This window comes from Populus alba, chromosome 14 (genome assembly GCF_005239225.2).
Source record: "Populus alba chromosome 14, ASM523922v2, whole genome shotgun sequence".
Taxonomy (NCBI): Eukaryota; Viridiplantae; Streptophyta; class Magnoliopsida; order Malpighiales; family Salicaceae; genus Populus; species Populus alba.
The window spans coordinates 2,024,485-2,048,934 of record NC_133297.1 but is presented as its reverse complement, the minus strand read 5'-3'; the positions used below and the strand labels follow the sequence as shown (position 1 = coordinate 2,048,934).

Genomic DNA, 24,450 nt, shown 5'->3' with positions numbered 1-24,450 from the left:
TCTGATTTCAAACGGTACATTCAAAATTTTATGGCGATGATGATGGTTCTGGGTCTATCCCGTGAACGTGAAGACTAAGAAATTCAAAAAAAAAAAAAAAAAAGGAAAAAGGAGAAAAGACAGTGAATGTGAAGAGTACACGAAGAACATGTTACCCGTGAATCCCGCTTGCACAGAGAATACTGATCTATAGTTGTCTGTATTGGATGAATCAGACTGAAACTAAAACAAAATCCAGAATCAATATGTTTAAAGAAATGGCATGTTTCAGCACCGCACAAGAAGCAGCGTTAATTAAAGGGTTGTGAATCCCTTTCATGTATCAAAAAAGAATTCCCATTTCCATGTGACTCCGTGTTTCCCGATCATAAATGTCAATCCTGATATGAAATCTTAATCGGATGAGGATCTGGATTGTTCGGCTATCTCAAAACGATGCTGTATTGACAAAAATCTAAAGAAAACCTCTTTGAATTAAACCTTTTAATCTAGTTAATTAGATTGGATGTTGATTTGTTAAGTTATATTGTAAGATTAATGGGGTTGATTTTTAAAATGATTCAAAACAAACCCGATCCAAAATAATAATTTCACTTCATTCCATCTTTGAAGTTTCCACATTAATAAATCAGGTTATTAATTTATGGAGGTTATACTAGATGTCACGAACCCCAATCCACATTAATAATTTCAACGCTCCCCTATATATTTTAGGTCCCACAATCTCCACTCTCCAGTCATTTCTGCTAGTACGATAGGAAGTCCTGCAACCATGAGGGTTTCAGCTCTGAGTTTGATTGTTGCCTCCTTAACTTTTCTCGTTGTTGTTAAAGCTCAAGTTGATTTGAAGGATTTCATCCAACTGACGAGTGAAGATCTTGAATGGCCATCAGCGTTGTCTGTCTACGATGAGTTAAGTGACAATGAAGACGGAGAGTATGGCGTCGGGTCCCATGGGAGGTCTCTGCATGGGAGAGCAAAGCACTATTACGTATCTTATGGTGCTCTCTCTGCAAACAGGGTGCCTTGCCCAGCTCGCTCAGGGAGGTCTTACTATACCCATAACTGTTTCCGGTCAAGAGGACAGGCTAACCCTTACACCAGAGGTTGCTCTTGTATCACTCACTGCAGGAGATAAGAGCTTGCTTGATTTTGCTTTCTCTTTCGTTCATTTTTCCCATATGTGTAGTGAAATTATTTGGTTTGTCCATCCCAGAAAGGAAAGCGTTTTCATGGCTGCTTTCGCTGGGCTTGTGTTGAGACAGCACATATTTTATTGAATTTTGCGTCTTACCTCAGCGAAAAAACTTGTGGTTGCAGCGAATAATTAGTGAAATCTTATTATAAAATCACTAGTTTCAATGCAATTCTTCTTATCACAGCACAGTTATTTCACCTGCTTGCACTAAATTTCCCTCGTTCTATTTATCCAAAAACAAGGTCTTGATTCATTGTTTTTGTTTCTTGAGTTGAGTCTGAAAGTATATACACGATGCAAGAGAATGTCTATAATGGATGTCCTATCTTTTTGGCGTCGTTTTATGCAAGGAATGGAGCGATTCGACACCGTTTTTGTTTCATTTTGATCCCCTAGTCTGACAATGTTAACTTCAGTATTTCTAAATAAAGAGCCAAGTGTTCAAACAAGTCCCTACATTGTTGCTTTTTGGAAAAGAAGGGAGATAGTTAAAGAAACAGAGGAGGAGAAAGAAAATCATAGGAGCTCTGTTTTCAGTCTATAATGGATGCTTTTCACCCTCACCATTTCTAGGATGGCAACTAGCAAGCCATCACCATCGAGTATTTGAGTGAGCATAGTTGTACCATTCGCAATCCATGAAAAGTCTTCCAAGATAAAAAGATATCTTCCATCCTTCCTGATCTAAAACTATAATGCCATTGTTTTTTGTTCCTTTTCAAATTCATCGGCATTAATTAGAATGTGGAAAACGAGTAGGTGCATGGCTCACCTCCATTAAAGTCTAATGCGAGATTTTTCGATGCCAAAGATCATGCAATGATTAAAAAATGAGGTGAAAAAATCAAAGTTGTTGTAAATGTAGTTGAAGATGACGAGATGGATTGTTATTGATTCTCCTCGCTAATAGTCGACGCCAAATTTATTATTATTTATCGACCATGTCCTCGCTGGTTAGCATGTGCACAGATTCAGGGGGCTTCACCTCTTGATTTGTCCGACACTGGAGAAGACAAGGAATCGATGCGGCGCTTTAGATGCCTTGATTAATATCCAAGCTATCATTTTCATGTTATTGTCTCAATAATTGGAAGATTATGATTTGGTTGTTAAAGAATTTTGTTATGTATTTTTTTTTAATTTTTGAATTCAAATTCTAGGATTAATATCTGAAAATATATTAATGTTTTCTAAATATACGAGATTAATGTGAAAGATATGTCTTCTTTGGTGGCTCTAAAATCTACAATCACTTAAGGGATAAATCGATGATTTGTAAAGGGAATTCTACAGAGTAGGTAGATTGCTTAAAATTTATTTGGTTACAGTATTGAAATAGAAAAAACAAATATAATAAAGATAAAAATGTGTTTGGTTAAAAAAATAAAAAATAAAAAAACAAAAAATAAAAAACAAAAAACAAAAATAATTATATATTTTTTAATGAATTTTTATATTTTTAAAATAATAAATTAAAAATACAGAGCGGATATATATTACCTCAGTCATTATTATCTCTGTCTCTTTTATGTTAAAATAATAATCAAATATTATCTCTATCTTTTTCTTTTTTTTTAATACTGTAACCAAATGTTACCCAATGATCATCAAATGACATTTTTTGTGGGAAAAAGAAAGCTGAATTTTGTCATATTTTGCCGTGGAATTGGGTGCCCAATCCCTCAAATTTTAACAATTATCGAGCCCCAATTACACTGAAATGAAAGAAATTTAAAGCAGATAAAAGCTACAGCTAACAAATTTAACAGGGCACTTGATGAATTCTAAAAGACCAAAAGAAAATAACTTGTGAACAAGATTACATCGTGGGGTAAAGCTTTATCAAAGAACTAAATTACACGAATGGTAGCGCCAACACATGAATTAACACTCATGTTTACATCAAATCTAGCTATATATATATATATAATACGTGTAGGGAAAATAAACAAATAGAGAGTCACCACTCACAACAACTCACAAGGCACCGCCGTATGCAAGGCGTTATTTTCCCTCTATGGGCAGCTGGGCAAACCAAAAGGTCCAATACCGTGTGTGACTCGCCTTGCCCTGTTTGCCTGCTGAGCTGTTTTCCATTTCCACATTGACTTTCTAGGTTCTCGTCCCCGAAACAAAATAATGAATTAAAATAAAAAATGTGAAATTCCCCTTCATTTGATGACAGATGATCAACCATACGTGCAAGCCTTCTGGAGCGAGATTGGGACGTTGAGCTTCTTTGGATCAAAAGTGAAATCACACTCGATTCTCTTGTTGAATTTTGGCTTAACCAATTTTCCCAAAACGTATGCTTTTGATCTAACAACGAAGTTCACTTTTAGAGGCACTGGTAATGTAGTTGTCCCTGTTGAACTGCTAAACGCAGCCCCACTCCCGTATAATGGTATTTTATCGCTGATAAGAGATATTGCTACCGACCTATGGCTCTTCCTTGACTGGTAAAACTTCTTGATCTGCAATACCAAAATCACCAAATTAGAGAGCTTTCATTTCTTTTGAACTAATATAGGAAAAGCAAGATTTCAGCTGGCTTACACTTCCTGATGCTAAAGTGATTTCAGAGTAGGATAGATCCAGAGGTGTTGAGGTCACATGGACTCCGAAAAATGTTCCTTTGTTGCGATAGGTCATTCTCACTGTGGAGTTCACAGAGATCATATCAGTTGCCACTCCTGTTGAATCAGAACCAGCTTGGATTCTAAATTGCTCAAATGTAACACTCTGCAAGAGAATAAACCAGTTAAAGCCAACCAATTTCCTCAATTGTAATAATTTTCGCGAGAAGAAATTAAAATATAATATACCTTCATTGTGATCTCGGGTTTCTGTTGCTTGCTTGCCCCCCAGAGAATCAAAGAAAAAAACGAGAACAGGATAAAGAAACCAAGAACAAAAGCTAGGAAATAGCATTTACGAGGGAGACCCTTTCGACGCTCTTCATCATCAAGAAGTCCTTCTTCTTCGATAGCATCACACTCCTTCCACTGCTTTTGTCCCTTTCGACCCCCTGTAGACGCATCATTTGGTGAGATCTTGCGCGATCCAGGTTTCAACGACCCAGAAAACCGGCTTGAAGAGGATTCACGCGAGTGGCGGCCAACAGAGGAGTGAGAATGAGGTGGGGATCCCATGGGGCTGAGTACAGGGGTGGAATGAAAAGACGTCGTAGTTTTCTCTCCATCGTGAGAGTCACGTGATGGGCTCTGTACGTAGTAAGCTGGCCGGCGTGGAGATCTTGTGGGAGATGATGGTGCTAGGCTAGTGACCTCTGAGTCTGTCTTGGCGTGCATTTTTTTGTGGTGTGTCCTCAAAGAATGCAAACACGCTCTTAGGTCTTAATCAGATTTTGCTTTGATTGAGCACTGAGTCATATAAAATTGGAGAATTTGGAGTTTTTATTCTCCGTGGGCTTGCTGGAAATGATGGTGACCGTGTGGAAATTGTGAGAAGCTGGGTATGTCAACTCGTGGGCAATTAAGGCGTGGAATGTTTATAGCACAAAAACAGAACAAGTGTTTCGTGTCAATCTGTCAGGATTAAGATGTAATATTTTATTAGGGTTGGGTAGAGGAAGAGGCGAGGAGCTAATTACGTGACAGTCAATTCACAGGTGGCACCGCACATCGTATTTGTTATTCAGTGTGAATGTTTGGTAAAGTAGTAAATATTATTTATTTAAAAATAATTTTTATTTTAAAAAAATTATTTTGATAACTATATATTTAAACAGTTTTAAAAATATAAAAAATTACTTGAAGTAAAAAAATTAAAAATTAAAAAAAAAAATAACAAAACTGTGGCTAAATTATTGTGCCAGACAATCTCTTAGTGTTGTCGTTCCTATACGTAGTTGTAGAATATAATTATCTAGATTGATAAGACTATGTTACCTAGTCATATCAAATTAATCTATGTTTTATTAAGTCAACTTACTTGAATTCAAAAGAATATTATTATTAGAATGAATTTAAAATATTAATATATTATCTAATTTCATTAGAAATTTATTCAAGTTTAAATTCCAACTCCTAAAAAATTTTAATCAATTTTTTAGGTCATGTAAAGTTTAATATTATAATGTAAAGTCTACGACAGAGAGTTGAAAAAATTAAAATAATATTTTAGAAAAAAAATCACACTAGATTTCATTTAAATTTTGAACAGAGTGATTAATTCGCTAAATGATTTATCCGCTTAAACACTTTTGACTGGACATGACAGATCAATTTCTACCTAAATTGATATAAAATCCAGAACATGTTTAATGACATTGTTCGTGACTTTGGGCTTTGAATGGACACGTGAACCCACGTGGAAGGATGCTGCCTCACGTTATTTGAACTGGCATCCCCATGACTCTTCCTTTTATAGCTTTACTTTTTAAAAAAAAATACTTTCTTTTTAAATTAAGGAAACATATTTATTAAATACTTTTTTAAAAAAGTATAAAATACATGCCTTCCAAACACGAATCTTATTTTTATAGCATAGAATTTGAAAAAAAACAACTATTTCAATGTCTTTGATTTTTTTCAAAAAAAAAAAATGAAGATTTGAAAAAATAATTTCCATTCCCGCTTAATGAACATGTTTTTTTTTTTAAAAATATTTGTATATCATAGATTTAAAAAAAAAATGAGAAATCTTTTACAAATAATCACAACCCGATTATGCAGTATATAATTTATCCATGATCACTGTCTCAATCTCCGAGAAGTAGAGAAAATTAGAGTTTTTTTCCTTAAATAACATGGTTAATAAAAGTATTTTAGAAATTAAAAAAAAAAAAAAAGGAAAATTATCCATTTCCAATGTCAGCAACACTTTCCAACCATGATAGGCGGTGCAGTCTAACGAGCCCATTGGGCAAAACGTGGAATTCCAAGGAAAGGATAAGGGCACTTTAGTCACTACAGGTCTCGTGATTGCAGATCCAGGGCGTGTGGACTGACTCCTGTTTCCTCTGGTCGGTCCGTTCTCTTTTCTCTATAGTTTATTTTTGTTGAAGAAATTCATTAACTAATGTTAATTTAATTTAATATTGATTGCAATTAGAGGTGGAGGAAACATGGCTGAGACAACACAGAATTTTATCAACCGGGCTCAGATCTTCCAGGCCATGAATACGCGACACAGCAGCCCATTCAGGCCTCGATTGAAGAGCTGCCTTTATTGGTGGGCTCTCTCAGCTCCTACGAAAGCACTGTCCTAAAATAACAATGACCTATATACCATCTGTATAATTCAAATACGGAATCGAAACCGGAATTTTTTTTAAAAAAAAAAATCTTGAATTAATTAATTCATTAGATTAATAAGGGATTGTCTGGTTAGTTTTTTAACTGATGCAATCATTTAAATTCTAAGCATAATTAATTAGAATTGAATTATTTAAGAAATGAAGCTGAAAATTGGTGGAAGAAATGGCTGCAAAATCTCATCTTCTTAACTGACAAATTGATGATCAAAGTTTGTAGTTTTCTTAGCTTTATGTCTGTTCCATTCAGCAATGGGCAGATGCTTGCAGCTAGCTTTCTCCATTTCTCAGCCACAGAACAGGTGAGAGTATGGGCTGGAATTATAAAGTAGAAAGAAAAGCAAGGAAATCCAGCATCCAAAATTCCTGAAAACATTCTGCATCTTGGACTGCTGCTCTCTGTCATCCTGTCACAAATTTTATTCTGTATATTGAGCACATTGTCTCTCATGCAGCATCTTTACTGCGTTGGATGATGATTTTATACTTATTTTTATAGTTATAAAACTCGTTGTGGGATAAACTGGTGATTTAATCATCTGAAATCTAAATCAAACAAGTTTTCTGTCAAATAAGATTTTTTTTAATCAAAATAATAGTGTTATATTTAAAAAAAAAAACAAAAACAAAGTTGTTTTTGGTAATTTATTTTTTTTGAACTGGCTCCTCAATTTACAAGTTGTGGGCTGGGTTAGATCGTGGAATTATTCTTATAAAAGTGTGTTATGAAAAATAACTCAAAATAAAATAAGAAATGATCTGTTTATTTGTGAGTTTTAAAAATATTTTTTAAAAAATTTAAATTTAAATTTTTTTCTTTGCTTTAAATTAATATATTTTTGATGTTTTCAGATTATTTTAATGTGGTGATATTAAAAATAATTTTTTAAAAATAAAAAAATATTATTATGATGTATTTCCTAATAAAAAATACTTTAAAAATAATCACAACTACATTATTTAAATGATATTATTCAAATTAAAGGTCAAATTCTTGAATATAGATAGATTATTTTACCTTATTGACTTTTCTTGATAACTTTTGGGTGTCTATTTTGATTTGGTTTACCGTAATCCTTCATTTTGTGACTGGTGTTATAATTTGGTGGTATTGTTTCTTTGATAGTTATGAAAAATAATATTTTCAATAATTTTGTAAACAGTATCTTAGAAACAGATGGTTAAATGAAATCAATGTTAGGAATTTCGTGTACTATTGTTTATCTGTTGGTTTTCACTACTACGTGCCTTTAATTTTATTTTTTTTAATGATCTTTGAATTATTTTATAACATATAGAATGCTTTATTTATTATTGATATAGGAAATATACATTGTTTTGTTGTTTTAAGTTTATGATTTTTTTTTTCTTTATCTCGTTATAATTCTAACTTTTTTTATATAATTTATTTGGAAGTTTAGTTGTATTTATTTTTTAAAATGTTTTTCATATTAAAATAATATTTTTTTATTTTATAAAAATTATTTTTAAAATCAACACATCAAAATAATTCCAAATATATATATATATATATATATAAATTAAATTATTTTTTCGGTACTGATTTGCACCGCACGTTAAGAGATCCATCTTCGTTTTTAACAAGTGGCTTAATATAATTATTTAATATCAAGATTAACTACTAACGTGACTATTTTAACGTGTCATTACTGTAGCTTTTTGTCGTTAAATGTAACAGTTTTACTATTGTATATTGATTAACTTCAAATTGTAAAATAACAATACTTTTTTAAAAAAATTATTGTCTTAAATTGCTTTTTAAAACCATGTCTGAAATTGTCTTAAAAAATTTCAGGCAGTTTTACATAGTTTTTTAAATCTATGTCTTTAGTGGTTTTTAAAACTATGTATGAAATTGTCTTTAAAAAATTTCCTCGAAGCCAGCCCCTGATTCCGCCCCAGACTCTATCTATCTGTGAGAAAGGGAAACTGCCATATACGTCACATCAGCAGACAGACTCAGTACACTGCTTTCTAATGCCTGGAGTCACGGGCTATGGCTATACTTGTCGGCGTGGGATTAACACGGGGAAGGTGTATTTTATATTATATAGTTGTTATAGTATAGTCCTGTCGTGTATTGTTATAAGGTAAAGTTACTTACGTTTTCTCGATGTGGTTGGAAAAGATGTTCAAAATTGTATCATGATATTACAATAGCTAGATGTAAGAAAGCAAAATGAAGTTTTGATAACGTTTTACCCTCTGTCACTCATATCTTCATTTTAATTTATTTTTTTTCCCAAAACAGCTTTCTTTTTGTATCGAATATAAAAACTCGCGATCTGACCTGTCTGGATTTTTTATTTAAAATTATTTATTTATATCAATTTTCTATGGCTAAATCACATGCATTCCTAATAATTAAGATGATAAATAAAATATGTGAACATTTAAATATTTCATTATAATGGAGCTAACCTCTGCACATGCAACGAATTAACAGCTCGAATTTGTCTATAAAGAAATTGTGTTACGTTTTGTCAATTATAAACAGCTCGATTGGCTTACTGTTTGTTTCTTCCTCGTGATGGATATGAGTGAGCAACTATGACAGCAACCACACAAAACAATGGCCCTTTCCACGAAAGTTCCTTCACCAATTATATATAATTTATTGAAAAACAACAGCTATATAAGTTAACTTGTAGAGTATACAAGTCAGTTAATTAATTCTTCGAAGACAATTCTGGGCTTAAACTTGTTGCCGCTATGGGACTCCTGACAACATGTTTACCCCCAGCATCAGCCCAATTGAGATTACCAAAACTCACTGTTTTGTCCAGCAGTGCTGGACCTTCAATGGTCAGTTTGTAGCTTAGCTTCTCGTACTTTGTCTTGAACTCCAACTTGTCTGGCATGACATTGACTTTTAACCCACTCATGGGAGTCACAGTTACTGTGTAAGTAGAAATTCCGTCTCCAACATTCGTCACGGTCCTATGAAATTCTCGCACAATGGTCAGATTTGATGGGGAGTTTTTCTCATTGAAGTAGGCAATAAAAGAAGGGTAGTTGAGGTCACTGGATGGGTTGGAACAATCGGTAGAAGATGATCTTGTGATAACTTGGATCTGTTTTTCAGTGAAATTTGTGGCACAAAGCAATCTCACATAATCAGTTGAATTAACATCATAAATGAGACCCGGGTCTAGAGCTTTGTTGGGGTTAACTTGTCCAGCTCCCATGTCTAGAGGGGTAGCTGGATTTATTCTATTACCAAAACCAATATCTTTAATAGGTTCCATGGTGTTATCCGTTGTATCAGCAGTGGTAATCATGGCTGATCGAATAGCAGCTGGGCTCCAATCAGGGTGTGCCTTCCTCAGGAGTGCAGCCACTCCAGCTGCATGCGGACAGGCCATGGATGTTCCCGACAATATATTGAAATTGCTGTACATAGGCTGTGAATTGTTCGAATCCACAGCAATATTTTGAGGCCATGCAGCTAAGATTTGTGAACCAGGAGCCATAATGTCAGGCTTCATGACCAATGGACAGCTCGCGGATGGCCCTCTAGAACTGTAACTAGTGAGTCTCGGAGCTGGTTCAATCCCCAGATCTGTTTTCCGAAATTCTGCGGTTGCTTGGGGACTGTTGCTGTTTTTGATGTAATCTATGATGGTTTTCCCATCCTTTAAACTCACAATCACAACTGGAAATCCATTCCCGATGAAGTCCTCAGTGTCTGTGAAATTTGTTATGAAGACACCTGCAGTAACATTTGCGCTGCTGACATTTTCAATTTGGTCACTTAAGTCGTTGCTGTCAAACGCACCTTCACAGACCACAATCTTCGGTCCAATTTTAATCAATTCGCTCATTGTGTGACAGTCATCCATGAAAACGATTGGTACGTCGCTAAATGATGAACTCCCCAAATAGAAAGATGAGCCTGTGATTGAAATTCCATTGCCAAGTGTCAAAACTGCATCAAATCCACGGTCCATAGTGCCAGCAGCAACTGTTAACACCCATGGTATGCCATTGTGTAGTGTCTCGTGGAAAGGCCCTTCGTTTCCAGCAGAAGTAGACACGAATATATTCTTCTCTATGGCTGCAAATGTTGCCAAGGCAATAGGGTCTTCATTCAAAGGAAGTCCATCCAAGCCCAATGACATAGATAATACATCTACACCATCGCTAATTGCTTGATCAATTGCAGCAATTAGATCGGTTGTATAAGAACCTTCATCCCACAGAGCCTTGTACATGGCTACATGTGCCCGTGGAGCCACGCCACTAGCAGCTCCTTTGGCATAGCCGAAATATGATGCACCTTCCACAAAATTTCCAGCAGCTGTGGTAGATGTGTGGGTACCATGGCCTTCCGTGTCGCGTGTCGAATTCATAGATATGGTGATGTTGGGATACTTTGCGATCAGGCCTTTGTTGAAAAATCGAGCTCCAATGAGCTTTTTGTTGCACATTAAGGAGTTGAATTGAGTGCCACTCTCACATTCTCCTTTCCATGTCTTTGGAATTTCAGGCATTCCATGGTCATTGTAACTCTCGCTTTCTGGCCAGGCACCTGTGTCCACCAACCCAATAATGATACCGTCACCATAATTCGACGCCTTCCATGCTGGGGACTGAGGTGTAAGGCCAAGATATTTGGGTGAATGAGTTGTGTCATGTTTAACAGGCAAGTCTTTAATGGAGGAAATGTAGCCTGGAGACTTTTTTAAAGCCTCGAGCTCAGAAGGAGTGAGACTAGCACTAAAACCGTTGACAACATGAGTATAGCTATAAAGAATTTTAGAAGAGGCAGTCGAAGTGGCTTCACCGGCCCTGGCGGTGCTCGTATCAGCGACATCAGATACAGAAGCAAGGGTGGCCAAGTACCAATGATGCTGGCCAGAAAAGGATTTGGGCATCACGGATAAATCCATGTGAACAATATAATTGTCGGTTTGTGATAATGTTTCAGTGAAGAATAGGATAGTGATAAAGCAAATCCACAACTTATACAAGAGAACATTGCGATGAGAAGCCATGTGCAATGTTTTATGGGAGGAGATAGTCTTTGGAGAATTCTGTAGTGAGGTTGTCTAGGCTTGTTCTTTTATAGCGAATTCAGAAGAAGGATGTGAGCACGAAATCCTCCACGTATATATAATTGTTTTTTTTTTTTTTTTTTTAATGTCGTTGATATCTATCCATTACAATCCAAATGGGTTTGTTCACATGCTGTTTTGGATATAAATTAAAATTATTAAAGTTAAATTAATAGCATTTTATCTATACTTTACCTAATCAGCTAAATCAATTAAATGTAACTAAATCAACCTTCAAACAAATTAGAAATTAAAACTATGACAAACCAAACCAAGTTAACGAGTTACCGAGTTGAAATCCAGCCTAGCTAGGTTTAATCTTGCCCATATGATATGTACAAGCGAAACCAACTCTATAATAATTGGAGCTCATTATTAATAATGTGCTTGATCATGAGTCGATTGATACTCTTCTTCAATTGCCAAGCTGTATTCAAGCAAGAGTCACACGTTAGATACATCTTACTCTTCCAGTTATAAAATTTAATTATTATTTTTTGCTCTTATTGAGTACTGCTGTATCAGCATATAATGTATTTTTTAATCCAACATAGTGGGGTTTACAGTAAAAAAGTTTTTAATTCAAGAATGTTCAACAAGAATCACATAATTAAAATATAGATTTTAAGACATAAAGCAACATGTTATAATCAAATTCAAAGAATGTACTCAAAAGTAATTAATACAATCTCCATTTGACAAGGTAAATCGAGAAACATTTATTAGAACCCAGCTAGACTGGTCGGATTAACTTGGAAATTGATGAACTGAGCATCAGACCAGTTTAAGGTGCGGTTCGTTCTGATAACATTGGATGGAAGTATCATACAAGACCTTACAGTGTGTGGGCCAAGACAGCAACTGCAACTTGCTAATGGTAGTCACCGCGTGCAAGAAAAGTCTTGGCACCACCAAAAATCCACCATCATCAAGGAATCTTGAGGAACTAATGTTACCTCTTGTGTGAAGCATGGAAAATTTTCATCACTTTAATGGCGGGCTTGCTTCTTTCACTGCCTCCACCCCCTTTTCTAGATCAAGAGCACTGGAACGGAGCAATCGGTTTGAGTATAAATGACTAAGTGACTTGTTTTCTTGGAACTTGACGAAGACTCGCATATAATTGGTGGTGTTAGAGCCCACCATGTTCCCAGCTAGAGAACAAAAAATGTCACACCCCAAAGAAAACGTCTTAGAGGAAGGTGCTGGTTACTTTCAAAGGCCACAATCATCGTATTTCAGGATAATATCATCGTAATTCGGTAGCCACAAGTTGAAGTTAAATCTGAATTTGCACGCATCAATCCTCGATCTATATAGCCGTGAATGTTTACGAACGAAAATTATTAGTTAATAATTAATGTTATATCATCTTTGGGTCATTAATGAAGTCCGCTAATTCTTGAAGTTACAAGATTAGAGAAGATAATATATTTTTCTTCTTTCTGAATTCTCACCTTCTCTTTAATTCGATTTATATTGAGAATATACTTCGATGAAAACATATATACAGGCTAGCTAGATATACAATTTCTTTACATCTCTCTCTACATCATGATTCTGATCACCAATGCAATGGAAACAAAGTCAAACACGATGAAACGTTAATATTTAAATATTTTAGAATGAGTGGGTTTTTTTTATCCCTATATGTGCATTAGTATTTTTGGCTTTTTTTTTTTCCAGATATTTTTGGCTAGTTTTCAGACGAATAGAACCCACAGGCTTAAAAACAAAATAACCCTTTTTTTTTTTTTTTAAAAGATACGTATATTATTTAAACGTGAAATCTGGCGAAAATTAGTGCAAAAGCTATATAATATCTTAATATGGCAAAAGGCCATAAATAAAATAAAATGCAGCCTAACTAAGCAAAGAAAACCAGAAAATATCTATTTGAATGAGTTCATAGGTAAGTATTTTCCTACAAAAGAAAACAGAAATAAACTCAAAAAGCATAATAGTAGAACACACAAAAGCAAGGCCACAGTCCATTGTTAATTGGTAGCGAGTCGCTTTGAACTTTGTTTTTGGGATTCAGAGTCAACAGCTGAGTTTATTTTCTACCACTTGGAAAAAAAACCCTGTGATATTTTCTACTGCTGAGTTTATTATGAAGATTGTCGTTGATAGCTTTTTTCTTTTTGAAAATTTATGATGACTAGTATATTTTTTGGCCGTGCCAAGACTTTTCTTGCACACTTTTTTAAACACACTTAACTAATCTTATTTGTTTAGAATTTGTTAAACACAATGACAAAATTGTATATAAAAGGTAATTATTAATTTAAAAAATTAATATCTAAGTTTTGGCGTGTGATTAGTAAATATCAGCTACCAACAATATCTTAGCTATTCCTGAATTATTTTAAGAATAATGCTAGAGCTATTTAAAAAAAACAAAAATTCAAAATCTTTTTTATTATATGATATGTGACATTTGTTATATGAAAATATTGTCAAATCATAGAAAGTGAATCTTATCACATTTAGGGATGAAATAAAAGTTATAAAATATATTAACTAATTATATAAACTACCAACTATGTATTTTCATATCATTTAGTAAAATAATCTTAATTTTTTTAAAGACTTAGATCAATAGAAGATGGCAAATCTTGTTAAAAAACATATATAAGAGGATTTTAATATAAAGTTTTACGACTGATGAATTTGCAAAACAAGGTGTGATTATAAATCATGACTTTGTAGCTTGGTTTTTGATCTTCCTGTTTATTTACTCCTCATTTTAGGTCGTAATTAATGATGCTGTTTTGGTTGTTGGCTTTACCTGATAATTACATCTCTAGTATAGAAGAATTTATAGCATAATCATGAAGCTGCGTAATTTTTTGTATACGGAGAGTACTGGTTCTGCAGTTTTTCTGGGCTCACAATATATATCTGCTAACCCATTTATTTTGCAGATTCGTTTTTCTTTGTTGTTCTAATGCAACTTATTGCTCATCCCCCTACAATTCTGGCATGTATGATAGAAACAAACCAGCTATAATGGAATTAATTACTTTAGAAGGGTGTAGGGACATGGCATGATGCGTGCATTTTCTTTTGTTTTTATTTTCCAAAATGAAGGGCTAACTATTTCGTCGACGTTGACATGGAGAAAATGTGGACTCTCAAATCTGCCGTCCTTTTTTTATTTATTTATCGAGTAGCCTTAATTTCATTGCTTAGATAAAGAGGGGCAATCGTGAACAACGTCCTCAGCAAGGTTATTAAAATTATAAGTTGACTTGTAAAATTATATGATTTTATGAGTTAATATATACTTAACATGTAAAGTTACTTTAAAAACTTAAAAATAAATAAAATAAGGTTAAATTCAAATAAAATTGATAAAATCAGTGAGAAGAACCAAGGATCATCCTTTGATTTCCAGAACTTGCAAAAGAGTGCGCATCTTGATTTGCTAAATCGGCTCAAATTCTAGTGATCAATCAGTGAACTGTCTCTTGGGAGGAACTTTTTCTGGGATCGACCTCTTGAGAAGAACGATGCAAGAAAAATCTGTCCACTTTTTCTTTGTTTTTTCCCTCCCTAGTGATTGCCAAACACCAAATCTCTGCGACATTAATTAATTACAAAAAAATGATGATGATTATGTAATATTTATGAATTTTATTTTTCTGGTGAATACATAATTATATGAAAATGTTAATACGCCAAATATCTCCTAGAAAGGCGGGCTAGTTCCAAGATTGAGGCTGGTTTAATGATGTTAATTTAACTTAAAGTCGATAAATATTGAATCAAACTCAAAATTCTTTTTAAATAATTATTTTATCTAATAAATAATAAATAATCCAAAATATATATTTTAAGACACAAAGCAACATGTTATAATCAAATTCAAAGAATTTACTCAAAAGTAATTAATACAATCTCCATTTGATAAGGTAAATCGAGAAACATTTATTAGAACCCAGCTAGAAAATTGTCAAATTGCAAATATATTAAATTTTATTTATTTATTTTCTGCTTCATATTGCATTTGGAATTTTAGGTAGTAGAAGGTTATGAAAATGGTAGAGATTTTGCCAAATTGCAACTAGGTAAGCAGCATGAAGAATAGAAAAATTGTTGAGTAGGAGCGGTTTCTTCACAAGAAAAAAAAATATAGAGTGCCTTTAGAGTTCATTATAAGGTCTAAAATTTATTTATTTATTTATTCTGCGGGGGCCGGAAAATATCCCATGATCCTAAAAGAATTTTACCATCTAGATCAACTAGTATTTTTGTTTGTTCGTGAGAATAAATCTTAAGTGTGAATTGAACTTGAATTGATGCATTTTGTGGGAAATTAAAATATGGGATTTATTTGTTTAATATTTTGTTAAAAAGATTTATTATTTAGCAAAATTTTCTTTAAACTTTGAATTATAATATTAGCGTGGCTGGTGTTTTTTTTTTTTTTAATTCTCGGGTCCTAAATTAGTACAATTTCATTGTAGAATATATACTATTTATAAAATACAAAACACAATGTTACCAAAACTAATTGCTTGTGATGAAACATGATGCAGACATTATATATCATAATGAAATCCTTGACTTTAGCATGGCGACTTATGTTATGATCTTGTATTAATTGAATAATATTTGAATTGTAGATATTTTGTTATGGTAAAAATGACCTTTGGGCTGCTAGAATCCTTGTGAATGTTGTTAATGCTGCTAGAATCCTTGTGAATGTTGTTAATACGATAAAAATGACCTTTGGGCTGCTAGAATCCTTGTGAATGTTGTTAATATGATAAAAATGACCTTTGGGCTGCTAGGATCCTTGTGAATGTTGTTAGACCACGATTCCAATGGATTTAGCATCAAGAAATTATAAATAAAACTTATTAAAAAAGAAATTGACCCTATGCTACCACGTACCACTAATTTGCTGCTGTGTCTTAAAGGGCAGTAGTGGTACATATATTATTCTTTAATATTTAATTAATCATCTACAATGTGTACAAATAAATAAAAATCTTAATTGTCTTGCGTGACGTAAATACCATGCAAAACAAGTTGTCATGTACACAACAGGATTCCAATTCCAATTATTATTTTTAAATTTAAATAGACCTATATATAAAATTTAAACTATTCTTAACGGAAGCAACGAAATCACAGCTGTTAGATTCAATTATTGATAAGAGAAAAAAAATCCTTAAATCGTTGGATTATTAAACTAATCTATATTATATTTGGTTAATTTGAATTAATTATTTTTATTAAAATAACAATTTTTTAACTTGATATTAACCTCATTGGGTTAATTATATTGAGTTTAATTGGTTCAATTGATCACTAAAAATATCACGTTAACTAGTTTTTTTTTTTTTAATTTAATATCTTAAATGATTTAATTAAATAATTAGCTGGAAATCTTAATTTTTCCAGATCGATATCAAGATTAACAGCTATGAACAAGACGGCATAAAATTTTGTATTTGCTTCTTGATCACTGCCTCTAGTAATTATCGACCAGCAAATTAATAGAGACTTGAAATTAGACAGTTTTTCTTAATATTTTATCGCATTTCAAATTATCTCAAATCTGTAAATAAGTTTTTAATAGTTATTGACACTACTTTAATTATGGGATCTAAAGATATTATAAATTGATTTAATACCAAGTCAAGACTTTAAAATAATGTATTAGTTTCTTCAATGGTTATATATTTTTTTAGTTATGTATTTGTCGACTTTTTTTTTTTCTTTTTTTTTGTATTTGCTTTTTGTTTCTCTAATTCTATTTTCTTTTTTCTTTTTCCTTTTCTTTTCTTTTGTATTTCTTGTTTTTTTACTAATTTCTAGTTACCCCAATCACTATACCGATTTATTCCAAAAAATAGAGACTTGAAATCAACTTCGTGAAACTAACAATGAAAAACACCAAAGCAAGTATATATCATTCTTCTTCGTTGTCAATCTACTGGTCAGACATGATCAAAGCAATGAATTCCTCAGACTTTCTTTCACTCCAGGCATTGTCTTGCCTCTTGTTATTGCTAATTGGAATAAGCAATGCGGAGTTAAAAAGTGAAGAACACCAGACATACATCGTCCACATGGACATCTCTCACAAGCCTGCCACGTTCTTAACCCACGAATCATGGCACCGGTTCACGCTCGGATCTTTATCAAATCCAGCCGATGGCGAAGGAACTTTTCTGTACTCCTACAGTCATGTCATGCAGGGGTTCAGTGCTAGGCTCACGCCTTCTCAGGTGGCTGAAATCGAGAGATCCCCAGCTCACATTGGCACGTATAGAGAGTCATTTGGGAAGCTATTCACCACCCACAGCCCCGAGTTTCTAGGATTGAGACAAAACTCTGGAATATTGCCCGCTGCATCTCGTGGTGAAGGAGTGATCATAGGGATCATTGATACAGGAATTTGGCCAGAGAGTGAAAGTTTTCATGACAGAGGCATGCCACCAGTTCCTCAGAGATGGAAGGGCAAGTGTGAGAATGGTACAGCATTTAGCCCTTCTGCCTGTAACAGGAAGCTCATTGGCGCTCGATCTTTCAGCAAAGGACTCATAGCTGCAGGAATAAACATTTCTACAAAGGATGACTATGACTCCGCGAGAGACTTCCTTGGTCACGGAACACACACATCATCCACCGCGGCTGGTAGCTATGTTCTTGGTGCAAATCACTTTGGATATGCAAGAGGCACAGCCAGAGGAGTAGCACCTGCCGCACATGTTGCCATGTACAAGGTAATCTTTTCAGCAGATATTGATGGTACTGTAGCAAGTACTGATGTACTAGCTGGAATGGACCAAGCTATTGCTGATGGGGTTGACATTATGTCATTGTCTCTGGGTTTTCCGCAAACACCATACTTCAATGATGTTATTGCCATAGCTTCACTTTCAGCAATGGAGAAAAACATTTTTGTTGTATGTGCAGCTGGGAATGATGGAGCCTATAATTCCACGCGCAATGGTGCACCCTGGATCACAACAGTCGGAGCTGGCACACTTGATCGGAGTTTCACCGCTACAATGACTCTAGAAAATGGGTTGACATTTGAAGGAACATCTTACTTTCCACAGAGCATTTACATCGAAGATGTTCCATTATATTATGGCAGAAGTAACGGGTCCAAATCAATATGCAACTACGGAGCATTGAATAGAAGTGAGGTTCATCGAAAGATAGTACTCTGTGATAATACCATAGATGTTGGAGGGCAAAAGGAGGAGCTTGAAAGGGTAGGTGCATACGCTGGAATATTCATGACAGATTTTTCACTTTTACAACCAGAAGACTACAGCATTCCCATCATAGTTCTACCAACTGTTTCTGGGGCTTTGGTTAGAGAGTATGTGGCTAACGTGACTGCAGCAAAGGTGAAGATCATGGCATTTTTGTCCACTAATTTGGGTGTCAAACCAGCACCTCAAGTGGCTTTTTTTTCTTCAAGAGGCCCAGATCCAATCACCCCAGGTGTCCTAAAACCAGATATTCTTGCTCCAGGAGTTGACGTGCTTGCAGCAATTGCACCAAACAAGCCATTCATGGTATTAGGGAGATATGATTTGACAACAGATTATGCTTTATACTCGGGCACATCAATGTCAACACCACATGTTGCGGGAGTAGCAGCTTTATTAAAAAATATTCATCCTGAATGGAGCCCTGCAGCCATCCGATCAGCTCTTATGACCACGGCATATACCAAGGACAACACTCGCACTACCATGAAAAACCAGCTGACAAGTCTTCCGGCTACACCTTTGGACTTCGGTGCTGGACACATCAATCCAAACAAAGCTATGGACCCTGGACTTATCTATGACATGAATGTGCAAGATTATGTCAACTTCTTATGTGGCCTTGGCTATACTGCAAAGCAGATGAGTGCTGTTCTCAGACGTAATCAATGGAGCTGCAGTCAAGAACCAACGGACCTAAATTATCCTTCCATTACAGCCATATTTACCAACAAAACCAGCTCTCCAACAACGAAGACATTTAGTAGGGTTGTGACGAATGTGGGAGATGATGACAGTGTTTACCAAGCAACTATAGAAATTCCTAAAGAGATGAGAATCAAGGTGGAGCCAAGAATCCTGTCATTCACGAAGAAAAACCAAAATCAAGGTTTTGTCATCAGTATCGACATTGATGAGGATGCTCCAACCGTGACGTATGGCTTTCTCAAATGGATCGATCAACATAATCACACAGTATCCAGCCCAGTAGTGGCCATCAAATTCTAAGCTCTACCATTTGTCCATGCACAAGAACCTCCTGGATAATAAAACTTGATTTATTCCTTCCAAAGAATAAATGACATTACCCGAATCTTTTTTGCCTTCAGCTTGATTATATGTTTTCCAATGGACCATTTCGTTCTAAATGCAAACTTGGCTCAGCAGATCAATCATCCACATAGATAATTTAGGCCTATCATAAGTGAAAGAAAACGGTGACACATTCTTATCATATTATTTTTGGTGATATATCTTTACTCTAAAAAAACCTTTCGAACCCTACAATACAATCTATTCAAATCAATGCTCATTCGAAGATCAAACAGACGCAAATCTACCTCCACACAGGCGCAACCCAATTACTCCATACAAGCATAGCGCAACCACCCAAAACAACCCAAAAAACCATATTAAAAAAGTTGCACCACTTTTAAAAAATAACGTTTGCCATATCTAACCCAAATAAAAAAAAAAAATGTTGTTCACAAGTGACCCAATTGAGCATGGTTCGAAGTCGTCAAAAGACAAACCATAAGTGAAGGAAAATAGAGAGAACTGAAATCATAATTGTCAAACAATAAAGGAAAAAACAAACAAAATCTAAAATTAACATGAAAACCAAAAAAAATCATGAAAATATTATAAAATTAACTAAAACAAACAAAATCTAATATTATAATATTACGAGTCGGATCAAAATAGTTACGGTCTTTTAACACCAAGTTAGTTTGGCATGAACACGTCTCTTTTTGGACCTTTTATTGATACATCAATATATCTACTACATTATTGCATGATTTGTTAATCTCACGGTTAAGAACCTTTGATTTCTTCATCATCTGGGGTCAAAGTTGTAGCCACTATGGGACTCCTGACAACATGTTTACCCCCAGCATCAGCCCAATTGAGATAACCAAAAGTGACTGCTTCGTCCAGAAGTGCTGGACCTTCAATAGTCAGTTTGTAGCTTAGCTTCTCGTACTTTGTCTTGAACTCCAACTTATCTGGCATGACATTGACTTTTAACCCATTCATGGGAGTCACAGTTACTGTGTAAGTAGAAATTCCGTCTCCAACATTCGTCACGGTCCTATGAAATTCTCGCACAACGGTCAGATTTGATTGCGAAAATCCCTCGTTGAAGTAGGCGATAAAAGAAGGGTAGTTGAGGTCATTGGATGGGTTGGAACAATCGGTAGAAGATGATCTTGTGATAACTTGGATTTGTTTTTCGGTGAAGTTTGTGGCACAAAGATATCTCACATAATCAGTTGAATTAGCGTCGTAAATGAGACCCGGGTCTAGAGCTTTGTTGGGGTTAACTTGTCCAGCTCCCATGGCTAGAGGACTAGCTGGATCTATTCTATTACCTGAACCAATGTCTTTAATAGGTTCCATAGTGTTATCCGTTATATCAGCAGTGGTCATCATGGCTGATCGAATGGCAGCAGGGCTCCAATCAGGGTGTACCTCCCTCAAGAGTGCAGCCACTCCAGCTGCATGCGGACAAGCCATGGATGTCCCTGACAATATTTTGAAATTGCTGAAAATAGGCTGTGAATTGTTCGAATCCACTGAAACATTTTGAGGCCATGCTGCTAAGATTAGTGCACCAGGAGCCATAATGTCAGGCTTCAAGACCAATGGACAGCTCGAGGATGGTCCTCTAGAACTGTAACTAGCAACTATCGGAGCTGATTTAATCCCCAGATTTGTTTTCCGAAATTCCGCGCTTGCTTGTGGACTGTTGCTGCTTTTGATGTAATCTATGATGGTTTTGCCATCCTTTAAATTCACAATCACAACTGGAAAACTATCACCGATGAATTCTTCAGTGTCTGTGAAATTTGTTATGAAGACACCCGCAGTAACACCTGCAATTCTCACATTTTCAACTTGATCACTCAAGTCGTTGCTCTCATACGCACCTTGACAGACCACAATCTTCGGTCCAATTTTATTCATTTCGCTGTCACATCCATCCATGAAAACTAGCGGTACTTCGCTAAACGATGAACTCCCCAAATAGAAAGATGATCCTGTGATCGAAATCCCATTGCCAAGTGTCAAAACTGCATCGAACTCACGGTCTAGAGTACCAGCAGCAACTGTTAACACCCAAGGTATGCCATTATGTAGTGTCTCATAGAAAGGCCCGTCGTTTCCGGAAGAAGTAGACACGAATACATTCTTCTCTGTGGCTGCAAATGTTGCCAAGGCAAGAGGATCTTCATTCAAAGGTACTCCACCAAAGCCTAATGACAAAGATAATACATCTACACCATCGCTAATTGCTTGATCAATCGCAGCAATTACATCGGTTGTATAGGCATGGTTATCCCACAGAGCCTTGTACATGGCTACATGTGCCCGTGGAGCCACTCCATTAGCAGTTCCTTTGGCATAGCCAAAGTATGATGCACCTTCCACGTAATTTCCAGCAGCTGTGCTAGATGTGTGTGTCCCATGGCCATCCGTGTCACGCGTCGAATTCACAGATATTGTGATGTTGGGATTATTTGCAATTAGGCCTTTGTTGAAAAATCGAGCTCCAATGAGCTTTTTGTTGCACATTGAGGAGTTGAACTGATCTCCGCTTTGACACCCTCCTTTCCATCTTTTTGGAATTTCAGACATTCCATGATCATTGTAACTCTCGCTTTCTGGCCAAACACCTGAGTCCACCAATCCAATAATTATACCGTCGCCAAGATTTGACGCCTTCCATGCTGGGGACTGAGGTGCAAGGCCAAGAAATTTGGTTGAATGAGTTGTATCATGCTTAACAGGTAAGTCTTTAATGGAAGAAATGTAGCCTGGAGATTTTTTTAAAGCCTCCAGCTCAGATGGAGTGAGGCTAGCACTAAAACCATTGATAACATGAGTATAACTATAAAGAAGTTTAGAAGAGGCAGTCAAATAAGCGGCAGGACTGGCCCTGGCGGTGCTACTATCAGAAACATCAAATACAGAAGCAAGAGTGGACAAGTACCAATGATGCTGGCCTGAAAAGGGCTTGGGCATCGCCGATAAATCCATGTGAACAATATAATTGTCGGTTTGTGATAATGTTCCAGTGAAATGCAGGATAGTGATAAAGCAAATCCACAACTTATACAAGAGAGACTCGCGACGAGTAGCCATGTGCAATGTTTAGTGGAAGGAGATTAGTCTTTTAGAAGTGTTCTTTGGTGAAGTTGCCTGTGCCTGTGCTTGGATAGTGAATTCAGAAGGATGATGGAGGCTCAATATCCTCCGTGTATATATAATCGTTTCTTTTGTTCTTTTCTTTTCTTTTTCTTACATCCTTGTTATCTCATAGTTATTAAACTTCGGATCATAAGTTTATTACATAAACTTGTTTATTTTTTAAATGAGATGCCGTCATTTCAAATAAAAATTAAAAAATATATATTTAAAGTTAAACCATATATATCTCACTTTAGGATCATCAACTTGAAAAAAACCTTAAGATAAATTTACAAAACCCAAAAACACACTTAGAAAATATGAACTTAGATATATGGTGACACGAACCCAACTCTAAAAAAAAAACCGAACTTAGGTATATGGTAAAGAAATTGTAAATCTAGCTAGCCTCGAAGAATTACAGAGGTGGTGCAAATTCAGAAAGAAGAAAAAAATATTTTCTCTAATCTTGTAGCTTCAAAAATAAGCAGACTCAATGACCAGAAGATGGGGTAACATTAATTATTGACTAATAATTTTCGTTCATAAAACACGGCTATATCGATCGAAATGAGTGGGAACAAGATTCAGATTTAACTCGTGGCTACATTTTCCTGAAAAAAGATGATTGTGTCCTTTGAAATTGACGAGCACCTTCTTGTGGAAATTAAAAAGAAAAATGCTGGATAATGTGTGGATATTTTGGCGTGTAAAATGTTTTTTTGTGCTCTCGGTGGGCACATGGTGGGCTCTAACACCACCATTTATCAGTGCATGCTTGTCCAGATTCCATTAAAACAAGAGACATATTTTAAAGCGATTTGAAAATATATGGTGGGCTCTCACACTATCAATTATTATCACAAATGACAATTAAAAAAAGTTATATATTAAAGCGATTAAATACAATTAAAGAAAAATAGTTATATAAGGTTGCACAAAAAAACCTCTACTAATGTTTAAAAAACAAATATTATAATTTTTTTCATAAACCAAGTAAAATTAAATGATATTTTAATATAAAAAATATCACAAAAATTTGTTTTTTTATTTATTTTAATTAATAGCAACTAAAATTAAATACCCGCTAGGCCGAGCATATATTCAATTAGTCTATTCTAATATATATATATATATATATATATATATATATATATATAGAATAAATCAAAGCTAAAAAAAGCAAGATACTCCGCATATATAGCCAAGGCCCCTCCCTCGTTGAAAGAAAAGGTCACATGCACATGCTGACTGTTTCTTTTTTGAGAACAAGGGTGAAGAATATGTTTTCTGCCTGTCTAAGTTTCGATCACCAATAATTGTTTGAAAAATCAAGTTTGTGAACTTTTATCAAAAAATATTTTGATTTATTTTCATTTAAAAACACATGATAAGCTTATGATATTAATAAACATGTAAATCAACTCACAACACCTAAAAAATTATCTAAAAACACAAAAT

At 34.9% G+C, this 24,450-nt stretch overlaps 5 protein-coding genes across 5 annotated transcripts; 2 read left to right on the top strand and 3 right to left on the bottom strand.

Annotated features, from left to right (window-relative positions):
• The first annotated feature begins 772 nt into the window (after window positions 1-772).
• On the top strand, window positions 773-1,260 carry LOC118035395 (protein RALF-like 34). Its single transcript, XM_035040946.1, has 2 exons — window positions 773-1,106; window positions 1,190-1,260. Exons 1-2 carry the CDS (start codon window positions 773-775, stop codon window positions 1,258-1,260), a joined length of 405 nt encoding a protein of 134 aa, XP_034896837.1.
• A 1,716-nt stretch (window positions 1,261-2,976) lies between these two features.
• LOC118035970 (uncharacterized) lies at window positions 2,977-4,728 on the bottom strand. Its single transcript, XM_035041643.2, has 3 exons — window positions 4,024-4,728; window positions 3,755-3,940; window positions 2,977-3,672 (listed from the first exon to the last, which is right to left on the bottom strand). The coding sequence occupies exons 1-3, from the start codon at window positions 4,507-4,509 to the stop codon at window positions 3,388-3,390; spliced, it is 957 nt and encodes a 318-aa protein (XP_034897534.1). The 5' UTR covers window positions 4,510-4,728; the 3' UTR covers window positions 2,977-3,387.
• Window positions 4,729-9,076: 4,348 nt separating this feature from the next.
• LOC118035988 (subtilisin-like protease SBT3) lies at window positions 9,077-11,574 on the bottom strand. Its single transcript, XM_035041665.2, has one exon. The coding sequence runs from the start codon at window positions 11,492-11,494 to the stop codon at window positions 9,167-9,169; it is 2,328 nt and encodes a 775-aa protein (XP_034897556.1). The 5' UTR covers window positions 11,495-11,574; the 3' UTR covers window positions 9,077-9,166.
• A 5,886-nt stretch (window positions 11,575-17,460) lies between these two features.
• Window positions 17,461-19,891, top strand: LOC118035995 (subtilisin-like protease SBT3). Its single transcript, XM_035041677.1, has one exon. It carries the CDS (start codon window positions 17,515-17,517, stop codon window positions 19,804-19,806), a length of 2,292 nt encoding a protein of 763 aa, XP_034897568.1. The 5' UTR covers window positions 17,461-17,514; the 3' UTR covers window positions 19,807-19,891.
• A 556-nt stretch (window positions 19,892-20,447) lies between these two features.
• LOC118035978 (subtilisin-like protease SBT3) lies at window positions 20,448-23,116 on the bottom strand. Its single transcript, XM_035041653.2, has one exon. It carries the CDS (start codon window positions 22,942-22,944, stop codon window positions 20,614-20,616), a length of 2,331 nt encoding a protein of 776 aa, XP_034897544.1. The 5' UTR covers window positions 22,945-23,116; the 3' UTR covers window positions 20,448-20,613.
• Window positions 23,117-24,450: the final 1,334 nt, after the last annotated feature.